Source organism: Papio anubis, chromosome 9 (assembly GCF_008728515.1).
Source record: "Papio anubis isolate 15944 chromosome 9, Panubis1.0, whole genome shotgun sequence".
Lineage (NCBI taxonomy): Eukaryota > Metazoa > Chordata > Mammalia > Primates > Cercopithecidae > Papio > Papio anubis.
The window spans coordinates 47644682-47668712 of record NC_044984.1 but is presented as its reverse complement, the minus strand read 5'-3'; the positions used below and the strand labels follow the sequence as shown (position 1 = coordinate 47668712).

General features: G+C 51.8%; 1 protein-coding gene and 1 long non-coding RNA gene across 2 annotated transcripts; both read left to right on the top strand.

Annotated features, from left to right (window-relative positions):
• The first annotated feature begins 1423 nt into the window (after positions 1-1423).
• LOC108580986 lies at positions 1424-8343 on the top strand. The gene is made up of 2 exons (XR_001892695.1): positions 1424-1527; positions 8055-8343. It is a non-coding gene; the product is annotated as an uncharacterized LOC108580986 (long non-coding RNA).
• A 7565-nt stretch (positions 8344-15908) lies between these two features.
• On the top strand, positions 15909-23564 carry KRT8 (keratin 8). Its single transcript, XM_009180793.3, has 8 exons — positions 15909-16422; positions 19041-19249; positions 19885-19945; positions 20415-20510; positions 21029-21319; positions 21880-22100; positions 22260-22318; positions 23140-23564. The coding sequence occupies exons 1-8, from the start codon at positions 16099-16101 to the stop codon at positions 23328-23330; spliced, it is 1452 nt and encodes a 483-aa protein (XP_009179057.1). The 5' UTR covers positions 15909-16098; the 3' UTR covers positions 23331-23564.
• The last annotated feature ends 467 nt before the right edge of the window (positions 23565-24031 follow it).

Below are 24031 nucleotides of genomic sequence, written 5' to 3'. Positions count from 1 at the left end.
AATTCGGCTCACTGCAATGTCTGCCTCCTGGGTTCAAGCAATTCTCCTGCCTCAGCCTCCCGAGTAGCTGGGATTATAGGCATGTGCCACCACGCCTGGCTAATTTTTGTATTTTTAGTAGAGACGGAGTTCAGTCATGTTGGCCAGGTTGTTCTTGAACTTCTGAACTCAAGTGATCCACCCACCTCAGCCTCCCAAAGTGTTAGGATTACAGGCGTGAGCCACCGCGCCCGGCCTCCTGATAGATTTAATTGTGAGGAGTAAATGCGGTTATAAAAACCTATGGTACAGGGAGTGCCTGGCATATGGTACTGTCTTCAGGGAAAGAGGGAGGTATAAGGTAGGGAGGAGAGACATGGCTTTGGAGGCAGACAGGGTCCAGTTCTGGTTCTCCCATTTGCTACATTTTTTTTTTTTTTTGAAACAGGGTCTCACTCTGTCATCCAGTGCCATTGTTACAGGTGCAATTATGGTACACTACAGCCTCAAACTCTTGGGCTCCAGTTATCCTCCCGCTTAGCCTCCCAAGTAGCTGGAACTACAGGTGTGCACCACTCTGCTTGGATAATTAGAACAATTTTTTTTTTGTGGAGGAGGAGGGTAGAGACAGGGTCTTGCTATGTTATCCAGGCTGGTCTTGAACTCCTGGCCTCAAGCCATTCTCCCACTTTGGTCTCCCAAAGTGCTGGGATTACAGGTGTGAGCCACTGTGCCAAGCAGCACACATTGCTTTTAATCCTGAGGCTCAGTTTTCTCCACTCTAAAATGCAGATAATGCTTATTTTATAGTTTCTGTAAGAATTAAAAGCTTTACCACCTTAGGGAAACTCCTAGGCCATGGGGGAATAGCTGAACCCATGCCCAGCTCTGGGAGATCAGGCCAGAGCTGGGGATGCACAATCACAGGCTCCAGGCTAGAGGGCTGGAGGGAGAAGCCTGGGAGGAATAGTCCATCTGGGAGGGCTTCCTGAAGGAAGTCCTTGGGGGTAGAGCCAGGCTAGAGGGACACAGAGAGAGAGGAAGGAGGGACCCTGGGCCTGTGCGCTGCATAAGTGAAGAGGGAGTTTGTGCAGGACCTGGCAGTCAAGTAGGATAGGGTCAGGCCATCGGGGCCTGGGGATGGATGGTTAGTGTGGTGACATGTAGGAACCATCGAAGCCATGAGGCTGTGGGTCCAGGAGGAGGACTAGGGAGTTTGACTTTTGCAGCTGGACAATTGTGAGCAAAAAGTACGGGTCCTCTCCCTCGGAGAGGCTTTCCCTCCTCTGCCTTCCATGTTCTGGAGGCTGCTTTTGCTACTGAAGCTTCTCTTAATGTTCCCTGGATGGTCACCCAGGAAACTTGGGGAGGCAAGGAAGGAGAGAGAAGGTAGAATGTGGCCTTGGGGAATAGATGGCCTCTGCCTGGAGTTCTGTAGGGAATGCGTAAACACACAATTAGTTGTGTTGCCATGGGAGCTTGACTAACAGATCCCTGAGGCTAAACTGGCCTGGGCTGGCCCAGGCTTAGCCCATTCCCACCATCCAGGTCAGCAGATTTTCCTTATGGCCTATGAATGGGTCATTGTATCTGGGTTGGGGTTATCTTAGTCCTTAGAGACCAGGGAATGGGGAGGGGGGCAGGTTGGTTATAGAGTGATGGGTAGCAGGTCTTTCCTTTAGCTGAGCTGCGTGCTCTCTAAGTCTCTCTGTCTCATTTTCTCTCTTGCAGACACATACGCACACATGCAGGGTCTTGCTATGTTGCTGTGTTGTCCAAGCTGGTCTTGAACTCCTGGCCTCAAGTGATCCTCCCTTGGCCTTCCAAAGTCCTGGGACTACAGGTGTGAGCCACTGTGCCTGGTTGGGCACAGGCTGACCTGGCAGGCTGGTTCAGCCATTTGTGAATTCGCTCATCATATATTGGTGGAGTGCCTGTTAGATGCCTATCTAATGCTGTGGACCTGACAGTCAACAACATAGTCAAGGTCTCTGCCCTCATGGGGCTGTCCTTTTTTTTTTTTTTTTTCAGATGGAGTTTCGCTCTTGTTGTCCAGGCTGGAATGCAATAGCACTATCTCAGCTCACCACAACCTCTGCCTCCTGGGTTCAAGTGATTTGCCTGCCTCAGTCTCTCAAGTAGCTGGGATTACAGGCATGCGTCACCATGCCTGGCTAATTTTTTTTTTTTTTTTTTTGAGACAGAGTCTCGCTCTGTCACCCAGGCTGGAGTGCAGTGGCATGATCTGGGCTCGTTGCAAGCTCCGCCTCCCAGGTTCACGCCATTCTCTTACCTCAGCCTTCCAAGAAGCTGGGACTACAGGTGCTCACAACCACGCCTGGCTAATTTTTTGTATTTTTAGTAGCGATGGGGTTTCACCGTGTTAGCCAGGATGGTCTCGATCTCCTGACCTCGTGATCTGCCCGTCTTGGCCTCCCAAAATGCTGGGATTACAGGCATGACTACTGCGCCCGGCCTAATCTTGTATTTTTAGTAGAGACAGGGTTTCTCCATGTTGGTCAGGCTGGTCTCGAACTCTCCACCTCAGGTGATCTGTCTGCCTTGGCCTCCCAAAATGCTGGAATTACAGGTGTGAGCCACTGTGCCTAGGCTGGGGCTGTCCATTTTGATGGGGAGAGTCCCCCAAGTCTGCCAGAATCCCTACTGTAGGAGAGGTAGTACAGATGCTCAATAAATAAATGTAGTATAGCTCTTTTGGATTGCTAAATAAAATAATAAACATGTTTTGAATCCTTCCTTTTGAGTTATTGACATTATTGCATCTCTTTTTTTTTTTTTTTTTTTTTTTTTTTGAGACGGAGTCTCGCTCTGTCACCCAGGCTGGAATGCAGTGGCCGGATCTCAGCTCACTGCAAGCTCCGCCTCCCGGGTTTACGCCATTCTCCTGCCTCAGCCTCCCGAGTAGCTGGGACTACAGGCGCCCGCCACCTCGCCCGGCTAGTTTTTTGTATTTTTAGTAGAGACGGGGTTTCACCGTATTAGCCAGGATGGTCTCGATCTCCTGACCTCGTGATCCGCCCGTCTCGGCCTCCCAAAGTGCTGGGATTACAGGCTTGAGCCACCGCGCCCGGCCATTATTGCATCTCTTAATGGAGATAATTGGATCCTAACTATAAAGCAGCATAATTGAAAAGAGAATGTTCAAGCTCTAAAATTACTTCAGACTTGGGTTCAATTCCTGTCTCTGTCACACTAACTGAAGGACCTTGGGCTTTAGTTTCCTTGTCTGTAAAATGGGAACAATGTTACCTTCCTCATGGATTAGTTTAGGATTATAAATAATAGGTGCAGTGGCTCACCCCTGTAATCCCAGCTCTTTGGGAGACTGAGGCAGGCGGATCACTTGAGGCCAGCAGTTCGAGACCAGCCCGGTCAACATGGTAAAACCCTGTCTCTACTAAAAATACAAAAACTTAGCACAGAGTGATGGTGCGTGCCTGTAATCCCAGCTACTTGGGAGGCTGAGGCAGGAGAATCACTTGAACCCAGGAGGCGAAGGTTGTAGTGAGCCGAGATCGTGCCACTACATGCACTCCAGCCGGGGTGACAGAGTGAGACTCTGTCTCCAAAAAAAAAAAAAAAAAAAAAGAAAAGAAAGCCATCATGATCACCATGGTTTCCAATCCTAATCACTACCACTGCCACCATCACTGGCAAGGAAAGGAGCCGTGGGTTGAGAGTTGGGGAAAGCAAGTGGGCGTCAGTAGGCAGGGCTCCGTTTGCATGGCTAGCTCCCTAGGAATTGGATTTGCAAGCTTCTGTTTTGCATAACAGAGGATTTTTACATGCCATTTCTTTATTGCTACCCTATAAGCTTCTCCTTATAGACCCAGTTGCCACCTCCTTCTAGTTACCTTCCACCCTGCTGAGCTAGCACTTTCTCCCACCTGACCACCTACCCTGGGAAGAGGCATTAGACACTGTTCCGTTCTGCAAGGAGGTTATTTCATGCAGGGAAACACAAGGCTTAAACTCTCACAGGGCAAATGTATCAAAGTGATGTGAACACAAGTTCCATGGGTGAGGGTGGTCTGAAGGTGGTGAGGGGATGGGGGAAATTGTGTGGAGAAAGGCTTTGGGAAAGGCTGGGGTACAAGCAGGGAAAGTTGGTGAGAGTCAAACTAACATGTCTTGAAAACCTGCTATTTTAGGCACTGTTCCTTACCTGATGATCATATCAGTCTTCTGAGGTAGTTGTTACTATCTGCATTTTCAGCTGGTGAAGTAACTCTTTACACCATTAGGAAGTGGCTGCGAAATTCTTTTGGTTGCACCCACTGTCCTTTGAGTTTTGGTCACACATGGCTGTGGGGCAGCAGAACGTGCATGGGCAGGCTTGGGGCAGTTCCACCTGTGCGGCGTCTGGCAGGGCTCAGACGCCAGTTCTTCCCTTCACGACTGTGTGAATGTGGGCACATTTCCATCTCTGCCTGGTGGGATCTTCATGAATTTAAACGGGGTGATGCATGCAGTGCATACAGTAGGCCCACATGTTTCTGAGGCTCCAACAACCCAGCTGATACAGTAGAGGCCCCTTGACCTTCTGCCTGAACCCTCCTCATGAACTTCCTAGTTGATGCAGACTCTATTTTCTTCTTCTTCTTCTTTTTTTTTTTTTTTTGAGACGGAGTCTCACTGTGTCGCCCAGTCTGGAGTGCAGTGGCGCGATCTCGGCTCACTGCAAGCTCCGCCTCCCGGGTTCACGCCATTCTCCTGCCTCAGCCTCCGAGTAGCTGGGACTACAGGTGCCTGCCACCACGCCTGGCTAGTTTTTTGTATTTTTAGTAGAGATGGGGGTTTCACCGTGTTAGCCAGGATGGTCTCGATCTCCTGACCTCGTGATCCACCCGCCTTGGCCTCCCAAAGTGCTGGATTACAGGCTTGAGCCACCGCGCCCGGCTTATTTTCTTCTTCTTCTTTTTCTTCTTCCTTTTTTTTTTGAGATGGAGTCTTGCTTTGTCACCCAGGCTGAGTGCAGTGGCGTGATCTCGGCTCACTGCAACCTACCTTCCTGGGTTCAAGCATTTCTCCCTGCCTCAGCCTCCTGAGTAGCTGGGATTACAGGCGTGTGCCACCACGCCCAGCTAATTTTTTATATTTTTAATAGAGACAGGGTTTCGCCATATTGGCCAGGCTGGTCTTGAACTCCTGACCTCAGGTGATCTGCCCGCCTCAGCCTCCCAAAGTACCGGGATTACAGGCGTGAGCCACTGCGCCCAGCCTTCTTCTTTTTTTTTTTTTTGAGATGGAGTTTCACTCTTGTTGCCCAGGCTGGAGTGCAATGGTGTGATCTTGGCTTACTGCAACTTCTACCTCCTGGGTTCAAGCAATTCTTCTGCTTCAGCCTCCCAACTAGCTGGGATTACAGGTGTGCACCACCACCACACCCGGCTAATTTCTTTTCTTTTCTTCTCTCTCTCTCTCTTTTTTTTTTTTTTACTAGAGACAGGGTTTCACCATGTTGGTCAGGCTGGTCTTGAATGCCTGACCTCAAGTGATGCACCCACCTCAGCCTCCCAAAGTGCTGGGATTACAGGCGTGAGCCACTGTGCCTGGCCGCTGACTCTCTTTTCACAAAGCTCCAACTTTAGGGAAGTCATTGATTACGGGGAGCAGAAGTCTCTCTCTGGGGGAATCCTTCCTATTGGTGCTGGTTATATCCCTTGGGTCACACAGATGAACGTCCCCTCTTCCTCCAGGCAGTCCTGAGGTTTAACACATGTTGGGAACCTCTTCTCCAGGGCTGGCACTCCCAGCTCCTGTGCTGTGTCTCACTGGAATATGGTTCCCATTCTCCTCACTATCCCAGGCACCTCCTTGCATCAGTCAGTCCTAGGAGTCAGATAAGAGCCAAACCCTGCTCCAGCATGGTCAGCATGCAAGAAGGCGGGCTTGTCCACACTTGCTTCTGCTGCTGAGGACCGTGGTGGGTTTTGAGATAGCCTCATCGTGCTGTTACTGGAATGAAGGGGTATGTGTGGGATGAACCAAGCTAAGAAGGCAAGTGTAAACTGCATGTTCAGGGGAAGGTCTACACATTTACTCTGCAGCATCTACTCTGGGCCAGTGCCATGCCAGGCAGATGCTGGCACTGAGACAGGAACCAGACACAGACTCTGCAGGAACCTGCTCTGTCTCCAAGGAGCTGTGTCTAAAACTGATTGGATGACACGATGGTAAGCCCAGTGGCTCATAGCAAGTGCATGGAACAGTCTAGTTGGAACAGAAGGTGCTAGGGTTCAGCAGGGAGCTGCTGGAAGTGCAGCTGAGTGACCTTGGACTCATGCCCATGCAGTCAACTGCCACATCCTGTTGGTTCTAGCTTGAGTCTATCCCTATCTTCCTGCTCCTACCACACCACAGGCTTCCAGACTTGCGTTCTGCAGTAGCCTCCTTTATAGTCTCCTGCCCCTAGTTTTTACCCCTACCATCTACCCTGAACACCCCAGCCAGCTTAATTTTCCTAAAGCACTGCTTTAAGCTCATCACCCTGCTCCTCCCTTCCTGCAGCCTGCAGAAGAAAGCTCTGTCTGGTCTCTGAAACCCCTAGTCCCACCCTCCTCCCCAGTATCTAGCCTTTCTACTCTTCCATAGGAATCCTGCTCCTGTCCAATGGTTTATCACATTTCCAGATCTTTCCATCCATATCTTACTTTTCTTTTTTTTTTTTTTTTTTTTGAGACGGAGTCTCGCTCTGTCACCCAGGCTGGAGTGCAGTGGCCGGATCTCTGCTCACTGCAAGCTCCGCCTCCCGGGTTTACGCCATTCTTCTGCCTCAGCCTCCCGAGTAGCTGGGACTACAGGCGCCCGCCACCTCGCCCGGCTAGTTTTTTGTATTTTTTTTAGTAGAGACGGGGTTTCACCGTGTTAGCCAGGATGGTCTCGATCTCCTGACCTCGTGATCCGCCCGTCTCGGCCTCCCAAAGTGCTGGGATTACAGGCTTGAGCCACCGCGCCTGGCCCATATCTTACTTTTCTGAGCTCAGCTTGCTCTAAGGGCCCTCTCCTTCCCCTGAAGTCCTATAGCATACATCTGAATCATTTATTTATCTGAAATCAATATTCCGTTGATAAGGTACAGAAGGTAGACTTTGGCCAGGTAGTATTTGTATTTATACAAGGGCTCAGTGTGTACACGGATATCTTTATAACTGGCCTCTCTGGTTCCACCTCTTTATTGGTGTACATTTTGGTTAGTGTATGTAGTGAACATCTGTTGTTTCTGCCCGTCCAGCATTTCTTTTACTTTCTTTCTTGTTTTTTTTTTTTTTTTTTTTTTTTTGAGACGGAGTCTTGCTCTGTTGCCCAGGCTGGACTGGAGTTCAGTGCTGCGATCTTGGTTCACTGCAGCCTCCGCCTCCTGGGTTCAAGCGATTCTCCTGTCTCAGCCTTCCGAGTAGCTGGGACTACAGGCATGCATCACCATGCCAGGCTGATTTTTTTGTATTTTTTGTATTTTTTTTTTGTATTTTTTTTTGAGACAGAGTCTCGCTCTGTCGCCCAGGCTGGAGTGCAGTGGCCAGATCTCTGCTCACTGCAAGCTCCGCCTCCCGGGTTCACGCCATTCTCCTGCCTCAGCCTCCCGAGTAGCTGGGACTACAGGCGCCCGCCACCTCGCCCGGCTAGTTTTTTGTATTTTTTTTAGTAGAGACGGGGTTTCACCGTGTTAGCCAGGATGGTCTCGATCTCCTGACCTCGTGATCCACCCGTCTCGGCCTCCCAAAGTGCTGGGATTACAGGCTTGAGCCACCGCGCCCGGCCAATTTTTTTTGTATTTTTAGTAGAGACAGGGTTTCACCATGTTGACCGGGCTGATCTCAACCTCCTGACCTCAGGTGATCCGCCCACCTCAGCCTCCCAAAGTGCTAGGATTACAGGGATGAGCCATGGTGCCCGGCCCTGTCCAGCATTTCTTCCTGGTCTTTTGGCGAATCACATTTTTTTGCCCCCTTTCTCTATAGGTTGGGCGGGGCTGATCACCCCTCTGCAGGGTCTTGTTACGTGATCTAGTCTAGTCTAGAATACATAATAGTATTGTATTCCCCTGGCCACAGGGATTGGTTCAGAGATGAGCATGTGACCTACATCAACCTCGTGAGAGTCAGCCCTGGAACTTCAGCAGGAAGCATCGGAAAGAGGTTCTCCCTTACTGGTCGCCCTTCTTGCAGCAGGGAGATGGACTGCCCGAGGACGAAGCTAACATGGAGGAAAACAGCCAAGAGATGGGGAGGAAGAGCTTTGCCTGATGATATCACTGAGCCCCTTATCTGGCTAGGCTGAAAGCCAAATGCACCCTTGAACTTCTCAATTATAAGAGCAAATAAATGATCTTTTTATGCTTAAGTCTGTTTGAGTTGGGTTTTAGTCATATGCAATCAAGAATGTGTATCCATTGGCTGGGAGCTGGGGCACACGCTTGTAACTTTGGGAGTTATAGCACTTTGGGAGGCCAAGGTGGGAGGATCGCTTGAGGCAAGGATTTTTTGTTTGTTTTTTTTTTTTTTTTTTTTTTGAGACGGAGTCTCGCTCTGCCGCCCAGGCTGGAGTGCAGTGGCCGGATCTCAGCTCACTACAAGCTCCGCCTCCCGGGTTCACGCCATTCTCCGGCCTCAGCCTCCCGAGTAGCTGGGACTACAGGCGCCCGCCACCTCGCCCGGCTATTTTTTGTATTTCTTAGTAGAGTCGGGGTTTCACCGTGTTAGCCAGGATGGTCTCGATCTCCTGACCTCGTGATCCGCCCATCTCGGCCTCCCAAAGTGCTGGGATTACAGGCTTGAGCCACCGCGCCCGGCCGTTTGTTTGTTTTTGAGACAGAGTTTCACTCTTGTTGCCCAGGCTGGAGTGCAATGGCTTGATCTCAACTCACTGCAACCTCCGCCTCCCGGCTTCAAGCGATTCTCCTGCCTCAGCCTCCAGAGTAGCTGGGATTACAGGCATGCGCCACCATGCCAGGCTAATTTTTTTGTATTTTTAGTAAAGACATTTTCTCCATGTTGGTCAGGCTGGTCTCGAACTCCCAACCTCAGGTGATCTGCCTGCCTTGGCCTCCCAAAGTGCTGGGATTACAGATGTGAGCCACTGCACCTGGTGGATTTGTTTTGTTTTGTTTGTTTTGTTTTTGAGATAGAGTCTTGCTCTGTCGCCAAGGCTGGAGTGCAATGGGGCGATCTTGGCTCACTGCAATCTTTGCCTCCCTGGTTCAAGCGATTCTTCAGCCTCAGCCTCCTGAGTAGTTGGGATTACAAGTGCCCGCCACCATGCCCAGCTAATTTTTGTATTGTTAGTAGGGATGGGGTTTCACCACGTTGGTCAGGCTGGTCTTGAACTCCTGACTTCAGGTAATCAACTGGCCTTGGCCTCCTAAAGTGCTAGTATTACAGGCGTGAGCCCCCTTTCTCAGCCTGAGGCCAGGATTTTGAGACCAGCCTGGGCAACATAGTGAAACCTCTGTCTGTGTAAAAGAAAAAACAAACGTGTAACTGTGTGTTTGGGTTTGGATGTGTGTTATATATGGCTGTGTGTGCACAGGTGTGTGTGTGATGTTCGTAGGAAGGTGGTATGCACGAAACTCTGACGGGTGCTACACACACATGCTTGTGCCTGAGATGAGGATCTGAGGTGGTACTACACCTTGGCCTGTGTGTCAGGCCATGCAAGTGAGAGGGCAGGTGGGGTGTATGTGAACCTGAGAGAGTGTGTGAGGGACAAGAGGGCGTGTGTGCTATAGACTGAGGTTGTGTGCCCACAGGGTGGGAGACGGGCCTGTTAAGGGGGCTGTTTGTTCTGGGAGATAACCGTCAAACATGTGTGCTTTGGATTTATATGGATACACGCATATAAAGACACCTGCTCAAAAACACCTGCTTATCATCATTCACCTCTACCATCCTGAAAATCCTCATTGTTTTCAGACTGACGCCAAATTTTTTAGAGTCCTTGAAAGGTACATAGAATCATAAACCTTTTGTTGATGGTGGTGGTGAAGCGGGGAATACCAGAATCAGGTGAACACCTGCTGAACTCAGGTGTTCCGCCCGCCTCGGCCTCCCAAAGTGCTGGGATTACAGGTGTGAGCCACAATGTCTGGCCTGATGGTCACTTCTCAACAGGGACTTTCAGGAAATACCTCGCTTTGGCTAAAGGAGGCTCCTGCCTCCTTTGGTTTGAGAGGACCCAAATAGCTCATCTCCCGAAATGTTTTAGACTAGTGTCTGATAAGCAAATATGTGGATAAATGAATGGGTGAATACAGGAAGGAATAAAGGCCTCTAGTCCCTGCCTGCCACTCTCACCTTTGTCCTCAGGTTGCCCAGAAGGAAAATCAGAACAGTGGGCCTCTGGATATCAGCTCCAGTGCTAAGCACTCAGGCCAGGGGAATCCTCAGGGCTGGGGTGGGGGTGGGCAGGATGCCTATAGCTGAGCCCCAGGTCCTTCCTGTTTGTCCTTCCTCTCCTGCACTCCTGTCCAGTTGCCTGAACACCATGAGGGCTTCCCCTATCTCAATGTCAGCTCCTGAAGTTTTCTTGAAATCCTTGAAATCCTCTCAATAACTTCCACTTCCCGTCACTCAAGTCTCCGGCACTGCTGTCCTCACTGTCAGGCATGGGACCCATTTGTGTCTGTCCTCTCACAGTCTCTGTCTCTGTGGCCCTGGCCAACGGTGGTGGAGTGTCAGGTTCTGGGGACTGAACCACTCTGTTTTCCTTTCTGAGGGACAGAGTATATCACCCTTTATAAGCAGGAACGCTGCAGTGCTCTGGATTTGAGCTCTGGCCTATTTCCTCTGGGAAGAGGAAGGAATTGTGTTCCTAAGGGTCTTGGTGGTGGGACCAGAGCTAAAGCATGGTGCCTGACTCTGACTGCACAGAGGAAGCCTTGAAAATGCAGACAGGGTGTGGCCTGAGCATGTGTACTTTTATAATCTCCCACGGGCAATCTTGATGTGATGGAGAACCAGAGTGAAGGGGAAGGACTCTGTGGACTGAGCCATAGCTGGGACCTTCCACCTAGGCTTCATGCTCACCCAGTGGGATGATCTTCTTGGTTTGGTGTCAGTGGAGAGGAGGGTGACAGGATGTTGAAAGTGTGAGAGGCAGGCTGTGTGCAGTGGCTAACGCCTGTAACCCCAGCACTATGGGAGGCTGAGGCAGAAGAATTGCTTGCATCTAGGAGTTCGAGACAGGCTGGGCAACATAGTGAGATTTTGTTTCTAAAAAAAAAGAAAAAAAAGTGTGGGAGACCTCATCATCTCCAGGCTGTTGGACTTGTGTCTCCTTCCTCCACAACAAGGCTGTGCTGTCCTCCCTCATTCTTGTTCTAATAATTTCTAATTGTATCTCTTCTCACAACCAAAATTTCAAACCAGAGAACATTTGCAGATTTTCATCTTCAGTATGTAAAGCTCTGCGGTAGTGGAAGTGGATCAAAGGCTTTCAGAGTTGGTGGGACTTGGACATTCTAATTCAAACCCTAGCAAATGTGAGACGCCCCCTCCCACTGGGCCAGTGAACAGCTGGTGAGCAAGGTCCCTCTCCATGTCTCCAGGGACAGGAGCTTGTTCCCTCTCTAGGCAGTCCATTTCCATCCTGGCTGGCTTTAATCATCAGATCCACCACTGATCAAGAGCAAAAAAGTCACCATTTGCTAAGCTTTGACAATGAAAAATTTTAGCCTTGAGGCACACAACATAAAATTAGCACTCGAATTGACTCTATTATTCATGATGCTGCTTGTTGAGGGGTGTATCCACCACCTGTGGCTTCCTATTTAAACAAATTATTCTGCTGTCTCAATGCTAAATGCAGCTACTTCTATGCCAACAATAACATTTTAAAATGCTCCATCGTTTAAAGGGATTTCGGGTACTTTTGGGTCACTGCCTTAACCCAGAGGCAAAAAGCCTCTACCTGGGGCATCTTAAAACAAACTCTTTCCTTCTTTCCCCTGACCCTTATGCTGGGCACAAAGGCCCTGCTTTTTATGTGTAGCTCATTTATGCGTTTGCGGTTATCTTTTTGTTACAGCTTTGTTGAGCTGTAATTCACATACAATATAATTCAATAATCTGAAGCTTGCAGTTCAGTGGTTTTTAGTATGTTCACAGACTTGTTCACAGCAGCTTCACCATCATCTAATTTGTTTATTTATTTATTTATTTTTGAGACACAGTCTTACTCTGTCTCCCAGGCAGGCTAGTGTGCAGAGGCACAATCTTGACTCAATGCATACAGCCTCAACTTTCCGGGCTCAGGTGATCGTCACAACTCAGCCTCCAGAGCAGATGGGACTACAGGTGTGTGCCGCCATGCCCAGCTAAGTTTTGTATTTTTTGTAGAGACGGGGGTCTCATTATGTTGCTCAGGCTGGTCTCAAACTCCTGGGCTAAAATAATCCTCCTGCCTTGGCCTCCCAAAGTGCTGGGATTATAGGTAGAGCCATTGTGCCTGCCCACCACCATCAAATTTAGAATATTCTCATCTCCCCAAAAAGAAACCCCACGCTCTTTAGCATTCACCTCCATTCCTCCCCACCCTAGGCAACCACTAATCTACTTCCTGTCTCTATGCTTTGTCTGTTGTGCACATGTGATACAAATGGAATCAGAGGGTACCTGATCTTCTATGACTGTCTCCTTTCACTGAGCATGCGGGTTTCAAGGCTCATCTACACCCAACATGCATCAGTAATTCATTCCTTTTAACTGTAACATTAGATTGTATGGATATGCCACATTAAAAAAATCCATTCATCATTTGGTGGACATTTGTTTTGTTCCCACTCTTTGGCTATTACGAACAATGCTGCAGCGAATGAGATCATCAGTCCTGAACACCAAGCAAAACTTGTTCAGACCATCTCTTCCCATGATCATGAGTGATGATAACAGCTACCTGCCTACCCCACTGGCCCCAAGACTTAATGCCACTGCTCAGGGTCTCGGGTCCTTCTCTGAGTTATCCTGCACCATCACAAGTAGGGGGGCTGACCCTCACTCCTGGCCCACAGGGAGTGTCTCCTCCTTCCCTGGTTCACTCTCCAGGAAAGGCGGTTTGAGGCAGAGTTGTCTGGGTAGGGCAGGCACCGCAAACATGTTGTTCCCTTTTGTTGGGCAGGCAGCTGTGTGTAGACCACAATGCCTTACAAGGAGTTGTACCTGTGGGCCCGCCCCAGTCTGGTTCTCTCTTCCCTCACCACTTGGCCCTAGTCCCAGAGGCCTTCCCCTTCTGCCTTTAACCCCGAAGTCCCAGGCAGGGGCCATCAGAGAGGCCAACTCTGGCCTCTTCTCCTGCACTCAGGCTGGGCTTGGAGCATCTGGGGGAGGGTTTGGCTGGGGTCTCCGGGCAATAGAGAGCTGACAAATGAGACACAAACACTTCTGGCCCTGGACTGTTCTGGGCTGCCCCAGAAAAAATGGGCTTTCCCTGACTGGGTAAGGTCTGGGTCAGCCCTCCAGCCTGCATACTGCAGGGTCCCTGGAAACCCCCTTTGTCCTCACCTTAAACAAGAGACACTCCCAGAACCAGGGATCCAGAAAGGTGGGGTGGAGGGGACTGAAATGTCAGGAAGGGCTTTGGAGTGCTGTTTTTTTGCTCCTTGTGCTGCCTAGGAGCAGGACCTGAGTGCCTCCTGCTCCCTCTAACAGCAGCGTGGGGGAGGGAAGATAGGGAGAGCGCCTGTCCTCCCTTTCCAGGCCTGCCATACCTGTCTGACCAGCCCCTCCCTCCCTCCTTCCGCCTTCCCTGTCCCAGGTTTGGCATTGGGCCCAGCCTTTCTGCCTTTGGTCTTCTGGAAAAAGTTTCTCAGCCCTGGTGGGTGAGGGTGTTTATTGGGGAGGGGGTAGCATGCATTCCAATCAGTCTTTGGAAAAGTAGGCATCGGAAAAGTAGGCATCATTTAAAGGAGCTGGGAGAAGGCCTAGTGTAAACAGGTGCTAACTGAATTTCCCTTGCTCCATTCAGCACAGCAGGGGCAGGGCCTGGGGAGGGGAGGAAGGGGAGGAGAAGGAGCCACTCTCTGTGCCCACTCTGGGGATCTGTGCATTTTTCCGGAAGGGACTTCAATGTGGGGTGGGTGGGTGTGTGTGTGTGTGTGTGTGTGTGTGTATGCATGCATGCATTGTGAAGAGAGCTTGTCTGTGTGTCTGTCTTTTTAGGTTTATGTCTGTCCTCCAAGGAGGGGGCTTCTGGGTCTCTCTGTCCTTCTGGGTAGGGGTCCTATATGCCTATCTTTCCGTGAGCATGGGTATCTCTCCTAGAGAAGGATGGGGAGGAAACTGTACATCTGTCCTCCTAGTAGGTGGTCACCCCCTTCGCTGGGTCAGGGCTGTGTGTCACTTGTCCCTCTCCTCAAGGGGATCTGGCTGTCATCTGTTGGTCCTCCTAGTTCAGTTTCATCCAGGCCCCACAACACACCCTGCAGTATCTTCCAGAGAACCCAGCCCCAGCCATCAGGTAATTGCAGGTGGAATCTCTGCCTTGGGGACCTAAACCTCCTGCCTTCCACCCACAGCGTGCCCCGCCCGGCCCCACCCAGGCCTGGGGTGCCTTGCTCAGCTCCCCAGTCTCCAACCTCCCACAGGTACATGCTACGTCCCAACCTGCCCTCCTGACTCACTTTGATAATGGGATCAGAGAGACAGGTGCAGGGATTCTTCCTCTATTTCCTCTGGCCCACTGGGAGACTGGGAAAAGCAGGAAGGTCTAGGTAGCACCACCAGTGCCACGTCACTCCACTGTACCCCTGCCGTCCTGTCTCACTTCCCATTATTCACCACTGGGAGAAATGGGAGTGACTCCCGCAAAGAGCAGTAAGAACTATGAAGTCCCTGACATAGCTCCCATCTCCTCTGGCCCCCTCCCCCTGTGTTCTCTGCCTTCTAGTCTTGCTGATCATTCTCTAGGCCCTTCAGTGAGGCCTACAGTGTTCACCTGGCCCAGGGAATCCTAGGATCTTGGGAGGAGAGGAGGCCCCTGGGTTATGTTCAGGAAAAGAGCTGTGTTGGATCTCTCTTTTTTTTTCTTTGAGACTGAATCTTGCTCTGTTGTCCAGGCTGGAGTGCAGTGGCGCGATCTCAGTTGACTGCAACCTCCACCTCCCGGGTTCAAGTGATTCTCCTCCCTCAGCCTCCTGAGTAGCTGGGATTACACCACACCTGGCCAATTTTTGTATTTTTAGTAGAGATGGGGTTTCACCATGTTGGTCAGGCTGGTCTTGAACTCCTGACCTCGTGATCCGCCCGCCTCAGCCTCCCAAAGTGCTGGGATTGTAGGCATGAGCCACCGCGCCTGGCCTTGGATCTCTTTTTATCTTGCACCTTCAGATGCAGAGGGATGACAGCCACTCTGTGTGCATGCGTGTGTGTGTGTGTGTGTGTGTGTGTGTGTGTGTGTGATGTTTATTTATTCATTCATTCATTCCACAAATATCTACCCAGACCCTCTTGGCATTGCAACAGGTGCTAGGGGTAGAACAGTAACCTGGAGAGATGAGGCAAATGGTTGATTTCAGATTCAAGGCTTTGGACTCCAGCTGTTCTGTCATCCAGCCCAGGCAGGCCCTGGTAATCGCTTCAATCAGGGAGAACACAGGAGAGTTTCTCTGGGGTATCCGCAGCTCAGAGGAGACCCAAATGCTAGGAGACCCCTTTTTGCCATACTTCGCAGTCCTCCAGTTTATTTCCCCCAGGAGGGAGGGAGACAAGACCCAGGAGTCAGGGTTGTAGTGGCTGGGCCGCCCAGGCAAGTCTCCCTGTTACAGGCGCTTGTGCCAGGACAGGATTTCTTCCAGTTTCATATTCACTGAATTGCCTTTTCCTGGGTTTCTGGGGGTGGTGCTGGAGTGGGCTCCAGGGTTGGAGCGGGCCCTTGGGTGGCAGCAGCTCTCTGCTGCCCCCACCTGAGTCCTGCCGGGAGGTGGCAGGTGACGGGTTAGGCCCAGCCCCCTCTGGGCCTAGCCACTCAGGTACGAGGCCTTTCCCCCCCATCTCCCGGGGCTGGGCTTTCTTTTATAAAAGGCCATTCCTGAGAGCTTTCCTCATCTCCGCTCCTTCTAGGATCTCCTCTTGGTTCGGCCCGCCTGCCTCCACTCCTGCCTCCACCATGTCCATCAGGGTGACCCAGAAGTCCTACAAGGTGTCCACCTCTGGCCCCCGGGCCTTCAGCAGCCGCTCCTACACGAGTGGGCCCGGTGCTCGCATCAGCTCCTCGAGCTTCTCCCGAGTGGGAAGCAGCAGCTTTCGGGGTGGTCTGGGCGGCGGCTATGGTGGGCCCAGCGGCATGGGAGGCATCACCGCAGTCACGGTCAACCAGAGCCTGCTGAGTCCCCTTAACCTGGAGGTGGACCCCAACATCCAGGCCGTGCGCACCCAGGAGAAGGAGCAGATCAAGACCCTCAACAACAAGTTTGCCTCCTTCATAGACAAGGTGAGGGTCCCCCCTGCGTGGCGGATTGTGCCCGCGCCCCCTTTCTCCTGGTAATCCCGGTCCCTGTGCACATCTCCAGCCCCCAACTGGCGTCCTGCTGGGCCTCACTTGCCCTGGCGACACTCTCCCTTCCAGCCTCCGACTCACCCCTCCCGTGCACGTTGGTTTGGGCTGGGTGAGGGTGGGGAGAGGGTCTGGACAGCCGGGATGAATCCTGGGTCTTCCTCCTTCCCTTTTAAACTGGAGGGTCTTGGAAGAGAGAGACAACTTAAGGGTACAGCCTAGTTCCCACCACCCCTCTCTACAAATCCCGTTCTTCCCCAGGTCATTCTGTCCCTAAATTATAGAAAATAATAGCAGTTATTGTTCTCACTCCAACCCGAGTTCTGACCGTCTTTTAAGCTATCACCCTGCGGCAGTCCCAGCTGTTCTGGGACTACCTTCCTCCGGGTTCGCCTTTTACCCGGCACTACCCCAAGGGCTGCCCAGTGGTGCCTTGTGATTTCTTTTTTTTTTTTTTCCTTGGCGTTTGGTGGGATTCTAGCATTCTAGGAGAAGGAAGTGGATGTCTCGGTTCAAACCGGCAAATATTGATTGAGGCCTTTGGCGCCTGGAGGCTTGAGTGCGGGGGTCACAGAATGAGTCATACCCTGACCTCCGCGCCGGCAGCGTGGGCGGGGCCGCGGGCGGGGTGAGGGGCTGCTGGCAGCCGTCTCGGGATGCGCTACTCCACCTGGCGGAGCTCGGCGTCGGGGGTGGGCTGGGCTGGGCTGGGCTGGGGTGGGCTGGGCTGGGCTGGGCTGGGGTGGGGTGGAGGAGGCGCCAGGGCCTGGCCTCGGAAAGCCCATCCAGGATTCAAAGTCTGTGGGTGTGGGACGCCCCGCCCGGGGTTCACGTCCTGTTAAGTTTATGGCTTCAGATAACGCAGTCGCCCACCAACACCCCTCGCCCATTCAGCCCGTGTCCCTTTCTCGCGTCCAGTCCCTGCTCCGCCCCAGCGGCCTGGCTCCACGTTCACACAGCAGGAGCCAGGCCGGGTTTTGCAGCCCTGGGACTCCGCTGCCTTAGGGGCCCCCGGCCCCCGGCGGCCCCGAGGATTGGGTCCTTCACGCTGACTGGCTCCTGGGAGGCATTGTGGGAACGGGAGGAGGGAAATCCTGGGGCAGAGTGAGCCGGGAGGAACCGGAGCCCCAGGAACCCTGTGGTCGGGGGTCCTTGGCGCTCCAAGTGCCTGGACTTGACTTGTTGACTGCGTTTTGCTAGCCCTGGGGTCCTTATAGAGAGCAGCTAAGCATAGGCTTTGGAATCTGAATTCTTGGTTCGCAATGCTCTGCCGGTTCCTGGTGATGGACTCCCTTGCCAAGTCTTATTTCCTCATCTATAAAATGAACACGAGAGCCCCTAAATCCAAGAGTTTTTGCCTATTCAAACTTACGTATGTAAAGAGTTCAGCAGTGCTTGGCCCACATTCCATTAGGATAAGATGTTATAATCACTATTTTTTTTTTTTTTTTAAATAATTTTGGGACAGAATGACCTGGGGAAGAAAGCGATTTGCAGAGAGTGGTGGAGGGAACTAGGCTGTACTCTTAAAAGATTTCTGTCTTCCAAGAAGACCCTCCAGTTTAGAAAGAGTTACAAAGTGTGTGTGTGTGTGTTTTTTTGAGACAGAGTCTCACTCTGTCACCCAGGCTGGAGTGCAGTGGCATGATCTCAGCTCACTGCAAACTCCGCTTCCCGAGTTCAAGTGATTCTCCTGCCTCAGCCTCCCGAGTAGCTGGGACTACAGGTGTGCGCCACCACACCCAGTTAATTTTTGTATTATTAGTAGAGACAGGGTTTCACTATGTTGGCCAGTCTGGTCTTGAACTCTTGACCTCAAGAAATCAGCACAAGCGTGAGCCGCCACGCCAGGCCCATTTTTCAATCTTAACATCTTTAGAAAGGTTTGCTATTTTTGACCGGGCGCGGTGGCTCACATCTGTAATCCCAGCACTTTGGGAGGCCAATGTGGGCGGATCACAAGGTCAGGAGTTCGAGACCATCCTGCCTAACATGGTGAAACCCTGTCTCTATTAAAAATAAAAAAAAAAAAATTAACAGGGTGTGGTCACCGGCGCCTGTAGTCCCAGCTACCCGGGAGGCTGAGGCAGGAGAATGGCGTGAACCCGGGAGGTGGAGCTTGCATTGAGCCGAGATTGCACCACAGCACTCCAGCCTGGGCGACAGAGGGAGACTCCATCAAAAAAAAAAAAAAAAAAAAAAAAAAAAAAGAAAGAAAACTTGGCCATTTTTATTGATCTGTAATATACAATCTATGTAAATGAAATTAGACCTATTAGTTTGCAAATGCAGTTTTAGCATAACTCCCTCACCGTCTCCTTCTAACTCTTTCCCCCACCCAATGCTAAGGGACATTGCTCCCCACCTCACTCACCATCATGCCTTGCTTTCTACCCCTGGACATAGGTGATCCTTCCAGAACAGCTAACCAGGTTCCTGGGGCCTGGAGACGTTACTGCTTGGAGAGTGGATTAAGAGAAAAGACTGCTTGCTTCCCTCCAGACTTTGAGCCCTGGCCTGATGTGCACCTTTTTGCTCTCTCCTACTTCATACAGGTACGGTTCCTGGAGCAGCAGAACAAGATGCTGGAGACCAAGTGGAGCCTCCTGCAGCAGCAGAAGACGGCTCGGAGCAACATGGACAACATGTTCGAGAGTTACATCAACAACCTTAGGCGGCAGCTGGAGACTCTGGGCCAGGAGAAGCTGAAGCTGGAGGCAGAGCTTGGCAACATGCAGGGGCTGGTGGAGGACTTCAAGAACAAGTGAGCAACTCCCACTCTCCACCCAACTGAAGTCACCGTCTCTCCTCCACCCCTTGGGACCTTGGGACTAAGTCCCCATGGCCCTCTGTTGTGGGCATCGCAGTCCTATCTAATTAGGGTGACCACATGATGAGGTTTGCTCGGAACAGTCTGTGTTTATGTCCGGGGTCCTAGCGTAATTGTTGATAGTACCCACCCCCTTTCAATCTCAACTGTCTGGATTTGGAGAACAAATTATGTGTCAACGTTTATGTGGTAAACCTGAGATGGGAGAGATAGCCTACGGGCCTCACTTTTGTACATTCTGGCCCCTCTTTAGTCTTGACCCTTGACCTCTAGCAAACTCCAGCAAGTTCTGTTTGAGGTCTCATGTCAGGTCCTGCTGTTAACATTCTTAAGGTGTCCAATGCGATGTGTATTCATGGATTTGGAGAGAGATTTCCTGCTTCCCACAGGCTGAGGAAGGGGTGAGGGTGTGAGAGGGTAGCTGGGGAAGACAGAAGGACCAGCCCTCTCATATCCTGCATCTCTGCAAACTGAATTTTCCTGATTTTCACAACATCCCTGTCTCCCAAAAGACCAAGGGCAACCTCCCTTTTGCCTTCATCCTCTAATTCTAAGTCTTTTCCTCACAGGTATGAGGATGAGATCAATAAACGTACAGAGATGGAGAATGAATTTGTCCTCATCAAGAAGGTGAGGGAGTCTCCCTTCTCCCATCTGGACACTGGAGGCTGGGGCTCAGAGACTCAGACTAAGAGGCTTTCTGGGTTCTGCGCCTAAATATTCCTAAGTAGTGGGACAAACTCATTTATTTCAACATTTGGGTGCACAGAAAGGTAGACAAGTATAGAGTGGTAGGTGCATTTGGACAGAACTCTTGACAGTGATGTTGGAACACGGTTCAGAAAACAGAGCAGTAGAACTGGAGATCTGACCCTAGAAGGCTTCCTAGAGAAGGAGGTGGAAGAGGGTGTGTTGCAGGAAGCAGAGGTGGTGTGTGGGCTGAGAATGCATGTGTGATGGGCAGAGGCTGGGCTGGATCAAACCACAAAGTGGGCAATTAGAAAGTCCTGTGACCAGGCCATTGGGTGGATCTTGGGAGCCCCTTTGTTGGGGTTGGGTGTGGAAACCCAGCTCAGGCTCCCCTCGTCTCATGCCCCAGGATGTGGATGAAGCTTACATGAACAAGGTAGAGCTGGAGTCTCGCCTGGAAGGGCTGACTGATGAGATCAACTTCCTCAGGCAGCTGTATGAAGAGGTATGTTCTTGGTCGCAGGAGACTGAGGGTCCCCCAGCCTTGTCAGCGCCTCCACCCTGAGACTCAGCCAGAGAGGTTCCTCCCAGCCCCCAGTGCACTAATAAGACAAAGGTCCACTGCTGACTAATTACAGCCACCAATATTTGCTCAGCTAGTATTGGTCTATATGTTCTGTCCCTCGCATGAGGGTTGAGTCATCAACCCCATTTTACAGACGAGAAAGTGGGTTCAGAGAAGTGAAATAACATATCCAAGGTCATCATAGGGTGTGGCGATTCAGCAGCAACTCTGTCCCCAAAGCCCTTGTTCCTAATCTTTGAGTTGCATTGGATCCCTCAGTGCACCTACTATTGGTGCACCTAGTTCCTTTTTCAGGAACTTTGCCCTCTCCCTAACCCTGACTCCCACCTGCTCCTCTCCTCTGCTGCCCCTGTCTTATCCCCTAAGGAAGGCTGTTGTGGAAAAGGGCTCCCTGTGTGCAGAGACAGGGCCTCACCACTTGCCCTCTTCCCACACAGGAGATCCGGGAGCTGCAGTCCCAGATCTCGGACACATCTGTGGTGCTGTCCATGGACAACAGCCGCTCCCTGGACATGGACAGCATCATCGCTGAGGTCAAGGCACAGTACGAGGAGATCGCCAACCGCAGCCGGGCTGAGGCTGAGAGCATGTACCAGATCAAGTATGAGGAGCTGCAGAGCCTGGCTGGGAAGCACGGGGATGACCTGCGGCGCACCAAGACTGAAATCTCCGAGATGAACCGGAACATCAGCCGGCTTCAGGCTGAGATTGAGGGCCTCAAAGGCCAGGTATGGGCTGGGCCGGGGGTGGGAGGGGATCCTTAGACACATCCTGGTGAGAGGAGATAATGTAGGAAGAGTGAGGGTTCTGGGAGTTGGGGAAGGAATCCTAGACCAGGATTCGGGAGTTGGAGGGGCAGCCACAGTTCAGCTTCTCAGTCTGCTTCTGGGAAACTAAGGGATGCAGGGAAGGTCCCTTGGGCCAGGACAGAGGTGAAAGGAGCCTGGGGCAGGTATGTTGGGGCTCGGGATGCATGCTCCCAAGTCTGCTTTTTTTAATCAGTCATATGTATCAGGGTAAGGTTGAGCTCTGCTGCTTTAAGGAAAGTCTAGAACCCAGGGATCTAGTCCAGTTAGGATGGGAGGACCTTACAGTGTCACAGGTCTGAGCAGGGTGTGGAGGGGAAGCACCTGGAAGCTGCTCATGTCTCCCTGATCTGCTTCCTTAGTCTCATTTAATTTGAGCTGGGGGGAGTCAGCCTAGGTGGTGGTGGGGAGGACCGTAAGGGAGGGTGGGAGCAGGGGAGGCATACCCAACCCGACCTGCTTACCTGTCCCCTACCCCACAGAGGGCTTCCCTGGAGGCCGCCATTGCAGATGCCGAGCAGCGTGGCGAGCTGGCCATTAAGGATGCCAATGCCAAGTTGTCCGAGCTGGAGGCCGCCCTGCAGCGGGCCAAGCAAGACATGGCGCGGCAGCTGCGTGAGTACCAGGAGCTGATGAACGTCAAGCTGGCCCTGGACATTGAGATCGCCACCTACAGGAAGCTGCTGGAGGGCGAGGAGAGCCGGTGGGTGTGGGGACCTCTCACCAGACCCACTTCCCTATCCCTGTGACCTGGGGTGGGGAGGGTGGAAGCCCCCTGAAGCCCCTTGGGACTTGGGATCCTGTTGTTCTGGGCCAAGAAGGGCTAGGAGTTGGTCCTGATACCCCTTGTGTCTGGGTACAGGCTGGAGTCCGGGATGCAGAACATGAGTATTCATACGAAGACCACCAGCGGCTATGCAGGTGGGTGTCCAGGGCCCTGGGATGAGGGCAGGAGGCAGGGCCCAGGGAGGCCTCAGCTCCAGGGTGGGGGCTGTGCTCAGTCGCTCACAATGACCTCAGCCTGAGCATTCACGTTCTTGGGAGAATCCTAGGGTGAGGGTCACACACTCAGGACCCCAGTAATAGAGTTACTATTAGAAAGCATCCAAATAAACCATAGCTCTGTGCCAGGCACTGTGCTAAGTATACTACATGCTTTATGTGATTTATTAATTTAATTTAGTTTAATTTTTTTTGAAACAAAGTCTTGCTCTGTCACCCAAGCTGGAGTGCAGTGGCGTGATCTCAGCTCACTGTAACCTCCACCTCCTGGGTCCAAGAAATTCTCCTGCCTCAGGCCTCCCAAGTATCTGGGACTACAGGCGCATGCCACCGTGCCTGGCTAATTTTTGTATTTTTAGTAGAGACAAGGTTTCACTATGTAGGGCAGACTGGTGTCGAACTCCTGACCTTGTGATCGGTGCTGGGATTACAGACATGGGACACTGGGCCTGGCTGTCATTTATTTTTTATATAACACCTGTAAATGTCCTCAGTTGAGGAAGCTGAGGTCCAGTTAAATGTCCAAGGTCACACAGCTATATATATGGCAGCTGTTTCCCACCCTGCTCCTGGTTTTCCCTGACAGTGCTGGAGTAGTGGACCATGCGATCAGTGGTCAGGCAGAGCTGGGCTAGCCTCCCATCCCTGGGGCTGTGTTGGGAGTGAGCAGGGGGAAGGGGCATGGAACCTGCTGCAGGGTGGGCTTCTGTACTCATGTGGCTACCTCTGTCCCTCACCAGGTGGTCTGAGCTCGGCCTATGGGGGCCTCACAAGCCCTGGCCTCAGCTACGGCCTGGGCTCCAGCTTTGGCTCTGGCGCGGGCTCCAGCTCCTTCAGCCGCACCAGCTCCTCCAGGGCTGTGGTTGTGAAGAAGATCGAGACACGCGATGGGAAGCTGGTGTCCGAGTCCTCTGACGTCCTGCCCAAGTGAACAGCTGCGGCACCCCCTCCCAGCCTACCCCTCTTGTGCTGCCCCAGAGCTTGGGAGGGAGACCGCTATGTAGGGTACCACTGGGAGCAGGAGACCCACCTGAGGGCCCTCAGCCCACCCACAGGGGAGTTTACTACGTGGGGACCCCCCTTGCCCATGCCTCCAGCTATAAAACAATTCAATTGCTTCTTTTTTTGGTTTAAAATAAAACCTCAGCTAGCTCTGCCAACCGTCCTTGCTGTGTGTGCATCTGATGCCGACCGAGGTGGGAGGGAGGGGTCCAGGAAGCAGGGGGTGTACAGCAGGAAAGTCTGACCCCCTCAACTGTTCCTAAAGAGGCTCCTTTGTTGAAACCTTGCTCGTTGCCATAGACGTGTACACCTGTATAATAGTCACTGACCTGTGCACAGTGCTTTCTGGTTTACAGCGTGCTTTCAAATACCAGGGTTCATTTGATCTGTGTAGCAAGGCCTAAGAGGCAGGCAGAGCAAGTTTTGAGGGCATTAGCAGCAGAGAGCTTAGTGTGCTTCCCTACACCTTGGCATCCGGGCTATTTGCATATAAGGAAAGCCAGGCTCAGAAAAGCCAAGCAGTTGGTTCACCTAGAAACGAGCAGATCTGGCATTGGAACCCAGAGCTGTCCAGCTCTCAGGCTTGTACTCCTCCTTGGCCAGGCACGTGGTCTTTCCTTGTGGCCAGAC